This window comes from Euprymna scolopes, chromosome 29 (genome assembly GCF_053919585.1).
Source record: "Euprymna scolopes isolate OS-2025 chromosome 29, ASM5391958v1, whole genome shotgun sequence".
Taxonomy (NCBI): domain Eukaryota; kingdom Metazoa; phylum Mollusca; class Cephalopoda; order Sepiida; family Sepiolidae; genus Euprymna; species Euprymna scolopes.
The window spans coordinates 69,866,043-69,881,982 of NC_136510.1; the positions used below are offsets into that span (position 1 = coordinate 69,866,043).

Sequence of the window (15,940 nt, forward strand, 5' to 3'; positions counted from 1 at the left end):
TGTCATTTTTTAACAAAACGTAACTGTAGATGATTTCTTGTTAAAAATACATCTAGCACTGGATCATTTTTCGTAATTTATTGGAACTGATATGCATTTCAACATGACACATAAGTACGTAATAATGTTTTCACCTGAAATGCATTGGTTTAAAAAATCACCAACCTATACCAGAACCTCCTTATCCTAGAGCAGAGGTCTCCAAACTATGGCCCACCAAAGTCTTTAATTTAGCCCATAGAGCTCTTATGGAAAAACGTAATAATATTAATGAAAATTTTTTTAACTTGTAATGTGTAAAAATAGTGGGTATTATTTTACTTTAAGGCTCATCTCATGTTCATATAGAAAAATTAATTTTCTTTTTTTTTTGTAGATTTCCGTGTGCTTTAAAAGAATATGATAACACAAATTTGCCATTTGCATGGTATTAACCCCTGAACCCAGGGACTATTTTCTGACACTTAACAGCCTACATGCGAGTGCGCGGTAGAAAAAAAAAAGGCTGTTAAATGTGCGCACTTGGTACCAAACTACCTTTTCACATAGCGTAGTAATTTTTGGCACACAATTTAAAATTAGATGAAAAACAAGCAGTTTTCCAGATATTAAGCAATGTAAATCTATATGTTATCAGTGGTGGCCATTTTTGTATGTGCAAACACGCATATTTTTGATGGGCGCACGTAAAAAATATGCACGCATTTGCGCGTACAGAAATGGCCACCACTGATAACATATAGAATTACATTGCTTAATATCTGGAAAACTACTTGTTTGCGACAAAAAATATGCGTGCTTGCATGCATAAAAATGGTCATCACTGATAACATAAGGAATTACATTGCTTAATATCCGAAAACCTAATTTGCAGCAAAAATATGCCCGCTTACCTGTACAGAAAAAGTCACTACTGATCACACGTATTTTATTATTTTTTTATTTCCTCATGTCTTTATTGAAATATGAAAACAGAAAAGAAAGCAAACAAAGAAAACACTTTTAGCCAACCAACAAACAAAAAATGCCCCCCCACAAAAGGTGGCCAGAAAGTGGGTGCTCATTTAAAATTAACTTTACATGAAAAAGTGACCACACTCTTTTAAAAAAGTAATTTCTTCATATGATGAAAACTATTTCTCTGTGATGAAAACAGTCAGTAGATTCGTTTTTAGCACACCAAAATCTACAAAAAAATTTTTTTTTTCTATACAAACGTGAGATGGGCCTAAAAGTAAAATTTTACCAAATAATGTGCTGGTTTTTCTTTTTGTTCAGAAAATGATTAAAAGAATGAGGTGTTGGAGAACCTAGTGAAGGGGATTGGTGTCGATATCTGCCGATGCCTGGTATCACAGCCGTGGTGTGAGTATAAATAAATATCTCCCAACCCTTAACAAAAAAATAAAATAAAACAAATGTCAGCAATTAACAAAATGGAAACCAGTTTCAACATTTAATATAGACATTTATTGAAGAAAACATGACTTTTTTGTATAATTCGTACATACGTGTGCGAGGGAAAATAAGTCATTAAATGATTTACAAGATGTTCACAGTTCTTGGAAATAGATGTTAGATTTTTAAAATTATGCATAGTCGTGAGGACCTAATATGTAATTCTTACATAGAGTTAGATAGAACTTGAATAAAAGAAGTGTAACAAAAGAGGAAAAGAGAAAACCTCCTTCGACTGAGGCAATTATGTTTTTTTTTTAGATAAAATATTTCTTCTTTTTTAATAAAAGGAATTAAAATTTGTTATATTAGTTAGTTCCAGTGGTTTGGTAATTTTGCTCCATTAATGTGACTGAGTCAATTGTCCAAATGGTTATTCTGCTCGGCTCGAAAGACAAGTAATGTTGAGCGGCAAAAACATATTTTTCCCTTTGTGTTTGTGCCATGTTGCTTAGCCTGGGGCCAAAGCCCAGGGCGGTTTGCTGCCAGCCAGCAAGCAGAAAAGAGACCAAGAGAAAAAGACGCGCAAAGTCATGTTAGTGATTTAATGTCAACGAGACGAAGTCGGACAAGTTGTTCACTCGTAGTACTGCATCCTACGCTTGTTTGGATTTCGCGCACAGTGCCTTTTATATGCTTCTAGGTTGCTCCCAGCAAAGCTGTTAGAAAAAGATTTTTGAAAAATGTTTTCTTCGAGTATTGATTGGACGGAAAGTGGATACCCTGTCATGTGATATTGCTCTGTCTTACGTCCGCATGAAATGACAAAGTTTACTTTTTATTTCCACAGAATTTGTGTGGGTGGATATGACAACTGTACGCGTGACTGAAATGTTGTTTATTTATTTATTTTAATGTCTGTGGCGTATTGCTGCTACTACACTACGTCAAAAAAAAAAAAGCAAAGTTAATGAGCAAAACATTAGAGCATATTTTAATTTGGCCCACGTTGCTCGAAAAAAGTAAACAATATGCACCCTCACCCACACTTCCGTTCGAAAAGTTTGGAGAGAGCCTTGATAAGCGGTGGTGACCCCACTATCCCACCAAGTAGAAAAAAAAGCATTCTAAACAGAAAAATGTAAACAGTACAAAAGAGAAAAAAAGGTTTTACCATTTTCTTAAAATAACACCTCTACCCCCCCCCCCACTTACACACAAAAATGCAGTGCATTTTTGTGTTTTCCCCAAACAGGATTCTCTGTCTTTTATAATAAATTTACCTGCAACTTTAGTCATTAGTTTTTAAATAAAAGCTGGGGGAAAACCAAGAGTCAATGTCGTTTTTCGTCCTACGAGTTTATTTCTCTTTTTATATACAACCAAATCGCCCAAATTACTTTCACTTTTAAAATCCATCGATTCAGTTACGTCGCTTCTAGAAGAAACATCAAACTTCTATTTTTCAAGTAAGTAATACACTTTCATCTAATCATTTAAATACTTTTATATATTTGAGATTATTTTTATTTATTCTTTTCATTAATATCTGCGTAAAAACTCTAATATAACCTTATTGTAAACAAAAACCAGTCACGATTATTATAGCCTTCATATTTTAAAAGTAAAGTCAAACTGTTGTAAAAAAAAAAAAAAAAAATACTCTGAAAGTTGAAGAAACTTTTTCTTTTGTTTTTAGTTGATGCTTCTGTGTAGAAACTAGGCAATGAAATATGTCAGTTAAAAATAAAATGACAGGAAAACTATGAAATGCTTCTTCTTGAAAAATATTACCGAAAATTGCGCAACGTTGAGTGTTTCAGTGTTTCAGTTAAAGTGAAATTGACTTTTAACGGTCCCTAAAAATGTATTGTAAAGTTCTTGTTCAAGATTTGTAATTTAAAAAATTCTTGTATGACAATCACTCAGAAATGTTTAATAATAGTGTGTAAGGATCGAAGAAGTTGGACTATGTGAATGCTAATGCCAGCGATAAGAAATTGTTGAATTAAAAATAAATAAACGACGCTATGCTTGTCTGGAATTCGACCTAATTTTCTTTTCAATCTTTGATATACGTACCCGTCTCAGAACAAAAATATCGTATTCCAAAAATTACGAATTGATCAAGTATTTTTTTTTCTTTTTAACTGAGAAAATCAAATTTTATGAGAAAACGACGATGGCGTGTCTCGCTTCATTATCTGTAAAATTCATCACTGATTACGTCCCCTTAAACAACCTCTCCAGAAATAGAGAACAAAACAATCCCTGTAATGGTTACAATTAATTGTAAATCGCTAAAAATCGTAATAAAAAAATGATTTCCTATGTATATAAAAGCTATTAGATCAATTTACGTGATTTTTGGAATATGGCATTTTCGTTCCGTAACGAGTACGTACACCACCAAGACTTTTCTGTATTTTTTAATTAGATTGAATTCCGGGCAAGCAATAAACACATGCCCTTCAATGAAGGGCCTTCCGCCTTCATTAACTCTAACAAACACTAATCCTAAGTCCGGGTGGCAATACGAAAAATACGAAGTTAGTCCATGGTGCCATTAAAATATTTAATGCTTGAATTGTGAAGCAAGCTTACTCTTATTAAAGGATTTAAATTAGAAAACAATGGACGGGTGTAATGGGACCGTTAAAACTAGGCACCGCCAAAACTGGGGGGGGGGGGGCAAGTCAGTACTTTTTGATGGACCGTCTTTTTAAAAATCTACCAAAAATCAGGTAATTATGCGATCAATACGAAATTTTCAGCGATTATTAAGAGAAGAATGAACTTTATAACAGTGTACTTATTTTTCATAAACGATATTTATATATATATATTTTTTTTTGCTTACAACTTATTTTTTTTTGCTTACAACAAGTTTTGCTTGTTTTGAAGTGGGAACAAATATGCTTAAAATAATCATCTGAAACTGAACACAAGATATTGTGTTGTTGTAAGAGACAGAATTATAGATTAAAAAAAAAAAAAAAATTGTTTGCATACCTTATTTTGACGTCTGAATATCAGAACTTCGATTGTGTTTAATTATCCCGCTTTTGAGTTTTGAAGTGTGAAATTCGGTGAATATGTTAAGTAAAATAATTAATTTAAGTTAAGCAAAACAAAAAAAAATTTTTTTTAATATTTATACGAAAAAAGCCATTTTAAAATTTTTGATAAATAAATTAACAATTTTTTTTTAGCGAGCCGAATAATGCATGACCATTATTAAACAGGGCATGCTTTGAATAATCGATACAAAAAAAAAATTCGATAAATATTGTGCCCTTTGTGTTAAAAATAGCATCATTTTTTTCGATCCCGTTTGAAAACGTTTGCCGCCTTTCGCCTACGGTTGACCAAACGCGCTGAAATAATTTTTTTTTATTCTGCTTTAAATTGCCCCCCCCCCCATTTTGGGGTGTGGAAAATTTCTCCACTGAAAGGTAGAGGTTAACAAGGATTTTGCAACAATGGTTTGTTGCGACCTGTGACTAGGTAAAAATTGTAGAACCTTGTCGGTCTGGTAATAAGGGTAACGATTCAATTTCCTTCAACTCCAATCCCAAACTGAAATCACAACCAAAATTCAGTTCACTCCATCCCTCTTATAATCCAGTTAGCCAATCAAATAAGTTAAATGTAACATCTACCAATATAAAAAGAGGCATCGCCCACACAAAAGGTTTTTGCTGCCACTCTTCCTGAGAGTCGCAGGTAAGTGCTTCAAGTTTTCTCAACACCCTCCCACTCAACAGAAAACAAAATCAATTGTTATTGATTTTGTAAAGCCTTCTCAATATACATATTCCTCATTCTTGATCCCCAGAGCAGTGGTGACAAACCCAATCCTTTTCATCTGGCGGAGCTGCACTGATCCCAACGCATCTAAAATGGAACCAGTTATCACATTGATCACAGCAGATCATGGCCGATCCGTCATCAGGTTTATTACATCCGGGACAAATCCAAACCTGCTCACTCTCCTGTACTAAAGTGGGTTCCTCAAAACTGGTTTCTGACCAAGAAATTCCTTCTATGGACTCCCAGTCATCATAACTAGGTTCCGGACCATCCTCTTGTGGTTCATATTCCGCATGTAGTTCTAGCGGATATAGATGTTTAAGAGAATATGTTCTCACACTCCCATCACCCCGTCATATCTGTGCCGACCGTACCATACCATCATCTCCCGGAAACAATTCTTCTACTCTCCCCAATGCCCAGAAGGGTTGAGACTTGTTTGGAAGTTTTATCGTCACAATATCTTCAGGTCGTACCTTATTAGATATAGTTGGATAACGATCTTGTTTACGTTCTCGAAGAGAGAGTAAGTAATCCTCGTTCCATATCCGTTTAAACTCCTTGAGCAGCTCATCCCGGTTCTTCAAAGATTCCAACAATATCTGTCTGGACGGCAGTTCCCCTTCATTAATTGGTTGAATCTCCATTCTAAGAAGAAGTCCAGGGTTTTGATCTGGGCGCAGGAAGTGATTGGGCGTAATTACCTCCAATCCAGAGTCATTCAAACTCACATAGGTTAACGGTCTATTGTTCACTGCCCGTTGGACATCTGAAATGGCTGTCCACAGCTCAGATTGACTGTAAATAGACCTTCCAACAGTTTTATAGAGGCATTCCTTTAATGTTTTAATCATGCGTTCCCAAACTCCTCCATACCAAGCCGAATGAAGAGGGATCTTAACATGCTTTATATTATACTGCCCAAATTTTTCATCAAATTCGGAAGTTAGGGCCTGATTTAGTAAGCTAACTCCAGCAAGAAATGACTTTGCATTGTCACTATATATGTGAGAAGGCAAGCCCCACATGTTTGAAAACCTGATGAAGGCCAGTATAAATGTGTGCACTGTCATGTCCTCAACCAGTTCTAAATGCACTGCTCTGATTTCCAAGCACGTAAATATGAGAATGTAAACCTTAGATTGAAGATTTTGGTTTTGAACCCACAGGTGTCCCGTATAATCTATCCCTGTATGTAAGAATGGCCTTACCAGATTTACTCTATGTTTAGGCAGGTCTGTCATCTTAGGATACGGAAAATGTATCGAGTTGATTTTCTGACAAATAAAGCAGTCCTTCAATATTCCCTTCACAGCCTGTCTGCCTTGAGGTATCCAAAATCCTGACATCCTGATTCTACTAAGTGTAGCCGGCACACCCAAGTGTTTAGCCCTCTCATGCTGATCCTTCACAATTAGATTAGTCAAGGGATGATTCTTCCCGAGCAATACAGGGTTTAAAACCTCATATTGTAGAGTAAAATTTTTTTTGATCCTGCCTCTGGAGCGGACGACACCAGACTTGTCCAGAAATAGGTTTAACTGACTCGCAAGGTTCGGAATGGGTTTATCATGAGGTGCACGTAAGAACTTCAATTCAAGGGGAAATGCCTGTTGTTGCATTGTCTTGAACAAGTAGTCAGCAGCAGCCTGTTTATAGTCCAGTTCCTTGCCTCTTGCTTTGGATATAAATTCGAAGACTCTGGAGACCACACGTAGAAGTTTGTTAAAACACGAAAATCTGTCAAAGGCGACGATAGGCTGAGACCAGTTCTCATTACAGGTGTAGAACAGGTTCGTACGAACTATTTGCTGGTTGTCTGCACTAAGACAATCCAAAGTACTATCAGGCCAACAGACAGTTCCACCAGACAACCAGTTTGGTCCAGCACTCCAAAAAGAGAAATTTTCCTTAAATTTAGCTGCTGTCAGTCCCCTAGTCATTAGGTGCGCAGGGTTCTGATTGGAAGGCACATATTTATACCTGATAGCAAGGTTGTAATTTGCAAGTATCACTTCTTCCATCTGTGTCACATCCTTGAGGCGATTCTTTGTGAAAATGTTTTTATGGCTCGTCTGCTTGGACATCAGCCAAGTGAGTACAATTTGGGCATCTACAGCCAAATACAAACTTCCAAATTTCGTTCCTTGATAGGCTCTCAAGATATTACTAAGACATTTAATTGCCAAAAAAACTGCTAATAGTTCCAGCGTTGGCAAGGTTTTAGCTTTTAATGGTGCCACCTTTGCTTTAGCAAAAATCAGAGAAGATATACCTCCCTGAACTGCATATACAGAAAACCCATATGCCTTTTTTGAGGCATCTGTGAATATGTACAAATCCGCAACAGTATCGCTATCAAGTACCTGTCTTCTAAACGATAACGAATGAAGTACCGACAAATCACTAGCTAGTAATCTCCACCTTTCCTGCATTTCCTTTGGAATGGGATCATCCCAATCAATATTAGCCTTCCACCAATATGCGACTTTGAATGGTGACTGGGAGACATAAAGACAATGGGTCAAATACACTGGATGCGGCTGATAGTATTTGACGTTTTGTTGCTAAGTTGGGGTCACAAGTTCGCTGGACTAGGCTGATGGAGTCCGACTCTGGGTCATATCTGTAACCCAGAACCTTTTCCCATGGACAACTGTGAGTTGTCAAAGTCTCATCCTTCCTCATCAATTCCTGTAGCTTTGGGCAATTGGTGTTACATGATCGAAGATCAAATCCTCCTTTCTTCAATCTTTCCTTTATTTCATGATATAGTTTTCTCAACACACCTTCCGAATTATTCGTACTGACCAGATTGTCAACATAAAAATTTGAATTCAACAGTTTGGTGCAATCATCAACTGGAAATCTCGATGCATGATACTTCAATATGCAGTTCAATATAAAAGGGCTTGCGTTAAAGCCGAAGATGATGGTCGTATAACGGTAACATACCAGACGATCATCCCGTTTTAGAAAGAAGCAAAACTTATTTCTATCAGACTGCTTTGATAATCTAATCATCAGAAATGCCTTCCTGATGTCGCCCAATAATGTATATCTATTAGTTCGAAAGAGTAGAGTTAGATTTAACATGTTTCCGGTTAAATTTACCCCTGGGTATGCAGCCTCGTTTAAGGATACTCCTCCCTTGACCTTCAATGAACAGTTGAAGACTGGTCACATTTTAGTAGTTGCTATGCTCTCAGATTTAAAGACTGGTCGATAAGGGATCCAAATATGTTTATGGAACTGTTTAGGTGAACAATGAAAGGGTTCTATTATGCCCTCTGCCTCTTGTTCGGCAAAAACCTCTAAATATTCATCATAGAGGCCCTTCATTTCCAGAGTGTGTACCACCCTATCTAACACCTTGAGGGCTACTTGGTGATTAGAGCGCACCTGAGCTAATTTATCAGTGTGCCACGGTAACTGCACCCAGTACCGTCCCTCCTTAAACTCTATATTTCTCATAAACTCCTCTACCTTCTGGGCATCATAGTCGGACAAGGTATCATTTTCTGATAGCCCCAAAGACTCCACACTGTAAATCCACTCCAGACCTCTTTCTACAGTACTGTCCTCAAAAGTTTCTTTATAGGGGTCCGAATAAGAAGAACACACGTCAAGAACACTATTAACAATGGAGGTCGGACACTTAACAGTTCTCATGACTTCTCCATAAACTGGAACCTTGTGTTGGATCGTTTTAATTTGATGAGGAAACATGAAATTCCTGGGATCCCCAAAAGGTATCACTCCTCATTGGGAAAGCCAAGCTTTCCCATTCATACATTTTATCATTTGTAGGGGTTCCATAAATTGTAACAGGTCTACCCCTATTAACCCTTCCAAAGTTATATTGGCATTTCTTCCTAAATCTGTATCCAGGGTGTAATCCAATTTCGTAAGGTTCTCGACCACAATCGGCAAATGCTCCACTGTATGAATGATGTCTAATTCCTTGTCAATAAGGATAGGTAGCTGCCGCTTTACCCCTGGCGTCAACTCCACTGTTGTGGTAAGTCGCTGAAAATTGCAGGTTTTCCTTCCTAGAAACGTCACAATCTCAAGGTTTACCTCTGAGACAGATCTTGGGTCACAACAGATCCTGCAAAATTCTTCCACTAAAGTACGAATTTTGACTGCCCGTGTCTATCAAACATCGCAGCTTCACAGCTTTGTCCCCTCTTTGTAGTACGATGTTAGTAATCGGCAAAATACACTGCTGCTCACCCAAACTGGTATTGATACATTCATTTGTTGATGTATATGGCATAGGGCACATGATTGCGGTATGGTCCTGGGCTGAACATTGCTCACAATTGCCCTTAGGGCTTCTTTTACAGGGACACGAATCACTGAAATGATTGTTACTTGTGCACCTATAACATAGTCCGAGTTCTTGACAACGACGCCATCTTTGAGGAAATGTATGGTATTCTTCACAAACTTGAGTGGAATGACCATCCCTCAAACAAAGGTTGCAGGTGGTATGCCTCTCCTGGATATGGAAGTTCTCCAATGTTGGTGTTGTTGTCTCCGGTTTTCTGTCTGAATGAATGTATCTACGAGAGCTACCATAATCCAAATCTCTCTGGTTTGCTTCAGGGAGTGCAGCCTTCCAGGATTTTAAGATCCTGATGCCCGTATCTAAAATAGAAGTTAAAGATGGATGCGGTGCCCCTACAGACCTCACTAATTCTTCCTTAAGACGGTTGGGCAGTCTTTGGAACAGTATATGAGCCGCTAATGCCCCTCCGCCTGAATTTCTTTCCATAAATCCATATCCCAACATAGAGTCCAATTCCGACAACTCGTATTTAACCTGAGACAAATAGTTCTTAAGGTATTCAATATCATACCTGCCTCGGGTAGACAGTTTGAATAGGCTAGAGAATATCTCCTCTCTAATGCCCTCTTCATCCCAATAATTATCCTTAAGAATTTTTATTGCGGCATCATAATTATTGGATGTCTCCTCAAGATGATGTATTAGCCGAAACGGACGTCCCGTAACACAAGTCTTGAAGTAGGTTAATTTTTTCTCTCCTTGATTTTAATCCCGAAGTGCAATAGTCAAACCTAGTGAGAAAATTTCTCAATGCAAATTTGTTCTCAAAGTCCAGGCCATCAAAACTAGGGCATTTGACCTTAGGCCTAAACATAGAGGTGTCAACTTGAGATGGCTGCATTACATTTGGGAGCATGAAGGGAGGAGAATCATCCTTGTGAACCTCTGCGGTTAAGTTTTGTAAATCTCTTTTCACCTCCTCTTTGAATTTGATAAGGTCATAAGCATGCGGTGCCACCCTATCTCTAGGAAGGAATTTAACCAAGTTTTCCTGAACTTGGTCTACTTTAGAAAGCCACTCGTTTATGTTGTCTGTGGTGTTCTTCAGGGCACATGCATCCACTGCGACTCTTTTCTTTAATTTTTCTAATGTGTATCCGATAATGTTTTTATATCTTTCCTCCGTATCCAAAAGGGCCTCAAGAAGGTGATCCGGTTTTTCTTGCATTCCTAAGGAATCCTCAAGGGAAGACATTTGTTCCGCGGCCATAATAATAAAAAAATAACAGAAGAAAAAAAAGGGGGAAAAAATGCACAAGGTCTGCAGATCACTGTTGCAACATGTGGAAAATTTCTCCACTGAAAGGTAGAGGTTAACAAGGATTTTGCAACAATGGTTTGTTGCGACCTGTGACTAGGTAAAAATTGTAGAACCTTGTCGGTCTGGTAATAAGGGTAACGATTCAATTTCCTTCAATTCCAATCCCAAACTGAAATCACAACCAAAATTCAGTTCACTCCATCCCTCTTATAATCCAGTTAGCCAATCAAATAAGTTAAATGTAACATCTACCAATATAAAAAGAGGCATCGCCCACACAAAAGGTTTTTGCTGCCACTCTTCCTGAGAGTCGCAGGTAAGTGCTTCAAGTTTTCTCAACAGGGGAGCCTGGCCCCCACACACATACACATTAAAAACCAAACTCATACAAATAGTCACCCATCTGGTACTGGCCAGCCTCAGCTTAATAATACATTGAAATTTTCGTCACTGAAAAATAAGTTTTTTTGGCCTGTTTGGTCTTCCATAGTTTTCTTATTATCAAACGCAAACGTAAACAGTTGCGATCTAGAGTCTAGATTGACGCGAAATATCTGGTTAGCTATATGAATAAGTGGAATTATTTGAAATTCAGGTACTTATATTATAATATTTTTGCATATTCTCTTAGAAAATCATCCTAAATCTTAGTTAGACAATAAATAAATAAATTAATTATTTCAAAAACCTTCTTTTTTTTTTAAAATATTTATGTACGTTTTTTGTGCAAGACAAAAACTGTCAATTGTTAACTTTTTGGGAAAATTTAACATTTAAAATTTAATTAAAAATAGTAGAAAAAGTTTTACATTATTCTGTTTTCTATATGATAAAATTCAGGGTTTTATCTTTCTGGAAAAAAAAAGTTACTCAGAAATAATGGATTTTAATAAATGTAATTTCGTTTTAAAAAACAACAGCAACTTGATTTTGCGGGCATTTTTGGCGGTGCCTAGTTAAAACTAAATATTATAATCTATGGGATCGTTACAGTGTTTGAAAACATTGGCGATAAAAATTCAAGATAAATTTTTCATCCATCATATTTTAGCCAAAAATAAAAATGCAACTTTAGAGTTCAACCTAATTTTTTTAAAAATACAGAAAAATCTGTATGATGTACGTACCTGTGATGAAACTAAAATGTTATATTCCAAAAATCACGTAAATCGATCAAGTAGTTTTTTAACTAAGAAAATCAAATTTTATGACAAAGCGAGACAGTGTTGCTTCATCCACCATGTTTAATAAATAAATGGAGACAACTCAATTCGAATGACCGAGATGAAAATCAGCACTGTAATGACTATGATTTACTATCAGAATCGCTAAAACTTGTAAAAAATAATTTCTATTTATAAAAACTACTCAATGAATTTACGTGATTTTGGAATATGATTTCATTCAGATTTTTCTGGGTTTTTTTTTTGTTTTTTTTCTAGTGTTGTGTTTCGACCCGACACTTTATACTCACACAAAAAAGAAACACAAAAAATACAAGTTGGAGAACAATAAAAGAGTATTTAACACAAACATAAAATAAGTAAGTTGCAAAACAATTGCGTTTGCGGCTTTTTAAGAAGTCCAAAAAAAGTTATTTTAACGTCTTGAGATTGACGGCTCCTTTTAAGTTAAGAAGTAGAGAAATGGAATAATACGTCTTTTCTCCACTGATGTTCGTACGAAAGAGGGCGTTTGAAGGGAGTCTCTACTCCCCGCTTAATAAATACGTTGACGTGATTGGTCGATGAGCGGCACCTTTGGCCAATGAGACAGGGCCTTATTTAAACTATAAGGAAAGGAAATAAGATGAAAAGGGAGGTAACTCTAGTTTTTTTTATAGTAGGTTGGACTCTTCACTTGCACTAAAATAAAAGTGACATTCTACTTTTTTGGTGATGATGAGTAAATAGTTTGAAAAAATATTTGCATAAATGGAATTGTTCAAACATTAGATGCGTGGGGATTTTAAAGAGGTGGGGGGTCATTTGCCTAGTATAAAACGAGCAACTACTTCAGGGCAGTTAATAGTAAATGGCGATTTCTGTTTTCAAATTTTTTGTTTTTTTTTATGATGATGATGAAAAGCACATTTTGTGTGATAAAAAATGTGATTTATTTATTAAACGAAAGTGTGTTCCTTTTTTCTTGTGCAAGTGTATTGCTTTATTTTGTTTCATTTATTATTATTATTATTATTATTATTATAAGTTTTTGGTTTTTTTTTTGTTTTGGTTTTTTTCCTGTTTTTGAAGTTATGCTATTTGTTTCCTTTATATAAAAGAGAGTAATGTGTTTGTTTTATCTTTTCAAATTAATGAAACAAAAACTTTTTTCTTTTTTTTTTCTTCTTGTGTGTATGTATGTTTTTAAGAGAGGCAAAGCATGGCCAATACAATTAAGATTGCGGCGTTACCGAGCTTTACTCATTCACTAGTTTCTGTTTCATAGGCAAACAAATGCAGTCTGGGGTCTTTTGGGAATCTTTTCTGGCGCTTCTCAAAAGTAGATGGATGGAGGCAAAGGCATGGTTAGAGCAAAAGCATTTCTTTTTTTTATTCTATTTTTTGGAGGAGGGGATTCTTCCATAGAAGACTTTCCACATTTTATTTCATTGTAGACCCCCCCCCCCAACACCAAAAATAATAATGTCTAATAATTATTCATTATATTTTCTTTGTAACAATAAGAATATAGTTTACATTTTTTCAATTGATTTTTAATTTAATTATCTCCATAATAACAGATATTTTTGTTGAAAAACTTGGCCAGCGTTTGCACAAAAAACCCCCCACAAAACTTTTGTTTGATATCTATGACCTTCACCTTCACAGAGGTGCGCGACTTTACACACAAAAAAAACATCCTCTTAATCACCTGCTAACGCACGCGTCACTGTAACGTCCAATGACAACAACAACAACCTTCTCACTCGACCTGCCTTTTATACCACTATCTCAATCCCTTCTCTTGCACATGCGCCTGTAGATTCCTGACAACCTCAAGACTTCCGCTTATAAAAACCCAAGTTTTGTTGTCACGCATGCCTATACAAGGCACAAACACGTGGGCGTTTGTTTTGTTGGTAAGTACTACACTCCCCCCTGATCTGATGATCACATAGAGTGCACTCCAGGGGTGGCCTCTTAGTTCGTTGGCTTCTGCGAAGGGTGGTATTTACAATCTCAGATTCAGGTTCTGGTTCTGGTTCTGGGTGTGGTTCTGGTTCTGGTTCTGATCCTGCCTGATCAGACGAACTACAACTACCACTCTCTTGCTCGGTGACCTCACTCATTAGCAGCTCATCATCTGATGATTCATCGCTCTCTGTAGTTGTGGGATGTACTTCACTAGCTGGGCGAAGATCGCGCACATGGCGTGGGGTTCCATCAACAAGGACCGACTGCTGGCTGACCACTCCAGATATTCGTCCTCGCTTGAACTTGGTGGTGCACCGGTTTCCAGGGGGTCTAACCCAAACTGGATCCCCTACCTTGTATTTGTAATGACTCTCCTCGTCGATTGGTTGGACAGTGTCAATGCCCTTTATCCTAACACGGTATTTGTGTATGGCATTGGCCGGTGCTGTTGTTAGTGTCTTCCCATCCTTTGGTGTGATGTTATACCAATACGTGGCCTCCGTAATGGTGCATTGCTTTCTGGCAGCAATTCTCTTGATGCTGCGATGGCTCCTCTCAGCAATGCCATTCCCTGATGGTACATGAGCACATCGCAGTCGTAGTCGGACACCCCACTCATTCAACAACTGCCGAACTTCTCCCTTCTTTTGCGCATGCGCCTGTAGATTCCTGACAACCTCGAGACTTCCGCTTATAAAAACCCAAGTTTTGTTGTCGCGCATGCCTATACAAGGCACAAACATGTGGGCGTTTGTTTTGTTGGTAAGTACTACAACATCTTCGAGTGTTTTACATAAGCTGCCCGGAAAATTCCAATGATAGTCTGGTCCTTTTCTGCATGATTATTAAAATAATTATTACATGTTTTCTACTAACCAATTTCTGGGCCAGCAGTTTCTAACTGGATAGGGTTTTAAGGATATATAAACATTTTAACAAAATTTTTAGTGTAGATAAGTTTTGTGTGTTCTATTTAAGGTCGATCGCATAATACGTTATGGCTTTTTATTCTTATGCGCAGCTTCATAGACTTTCCCTCAACAGATTGCTTAATACTTGATTATTTTTTTTCTGTTCTTTTCCTTCTAGGTTTTGCTTTAGGGCAAGAACATCTTTCCAATGAACCCGCTAGAAACAGAAGTGATAATAATTCCGAAATATCATTTCCAGTCCATAAAGACAAGACTCCAGGGAGTTAATAATCTCATCCGAATGTACGTTGCTAAAGAAGATGAGCTTAAAACATTGAAAGTTAAATACCAAAAAATGGAAGAAGCCTATTCTAACATGGCACATAAAATAATCTCAACAAAAAAGAATATAGATTTGTCAGAGCACAACCCCAGTCAGACAGCATTCAACCAGAGCTTACTGCTTCAAAATGATAGTAACAAAACAAATCAAGTCGGTGTTTCCGAAGAGACTTACTACGAAAAACTAAAGGAACTCTGTTATGCCACAGCCAGACTTGACACTTTACAAAAGACTGTGGTTAAAAAAATACGGGTAAGTAGAACCTGACAAAAAATAATGGCTGATTTCAGAATTTTTATCTTCAAATATTGCAGCATTAAGAATTGATTATATAATGTTATAAATTGAATTTTAAAAAAAAGTTCGGAATGATGCAATATTTTAAGTCATAAATTTATTATATTTTTACTAGAATATCTTGTCCTTTTCTTTTCCAGTTTTAACAACTAGCCCTTTATTTTTCCGTATTTAAGCTTAACCATATTACTTTTCATGCTCGCATTTTTCCATGATTTTTCCAGGCCTCCAATAAATTCACTTGTTCTTTGTTTGATTTCAGTCTTATTTTTTTGTCCCCATAAACACATATGTAATAACAATGTACGGCACTCGTCTGCTTTCAATAAAATCCCCCATTATCTCCCTTTCATGCTTTCATTCTGTCTGTTTCACGAGTTACTTCTCTTTTCGAATTAGTAGTAACAGTAGTCGCTGAGGCGA

The 15,940-nt window shown here is 36.7% G+C and overlaps 3 protein-coding genes across 5 annotated transcripts in view; 1 reads left to right on the plus strand and 2 right to left on the minus strand.

The window, feature by feature from the left end:
- The window catches only part of LOC145252696 (uncharacterized), a 64,582-nt gene that overhangs the window by 23,770 nt on the left and 24,872 nt on the right, over positions 1 to 15,940 (plus strand). The window contains exons 2-3 of one of the 3 annotated variants that reach the window (XM_080112516.1): positions 1,279 to 1,365; positions 15,056 to 15,472. In XM_080112516.1, the coding sequence (XP_079968642.1) occupies positions 15,086 to 15,472 (387 nt within the window). In that variant the 5' untranslated portion in view covers positions 1,279 to 1,365; positions 15,056 to 15,085. Of the gene's footprint in view, positions 1 to 1,278; positions 1,366 to 2,257; positions 2,868 to 15,055; positions 15,473 to 15,940 lie in introns of those variants that run through there. The other 2 variants (XM_080112517.1, XM_080112518.1) reach the window with 2 other exon arrangements.
- LOC145252349 (uncharacterized) lies at positions 5,565 to 7,646 on the minus strand. The gene has a single exon (XM_080111751.1). The coding sequence runs from the start codon at positions 7,644 to 7,646 to the stop codon at positions 5,565 to 5,567; it is 2,082 nt and encodes a 693-aa protein (XP_079967877.1).
- Positions 7,678 to 8,307, minus strand: LOC145252350 (uncharacterized). Its single transcript, XM_080111752.1, has one exon. It carries the CDS (start codon positions 8,305 to 8,307, stop codon positions 7,678 to 7,680), a length of 630 nt encoding a protein of 209 aa, XP_079967878.1.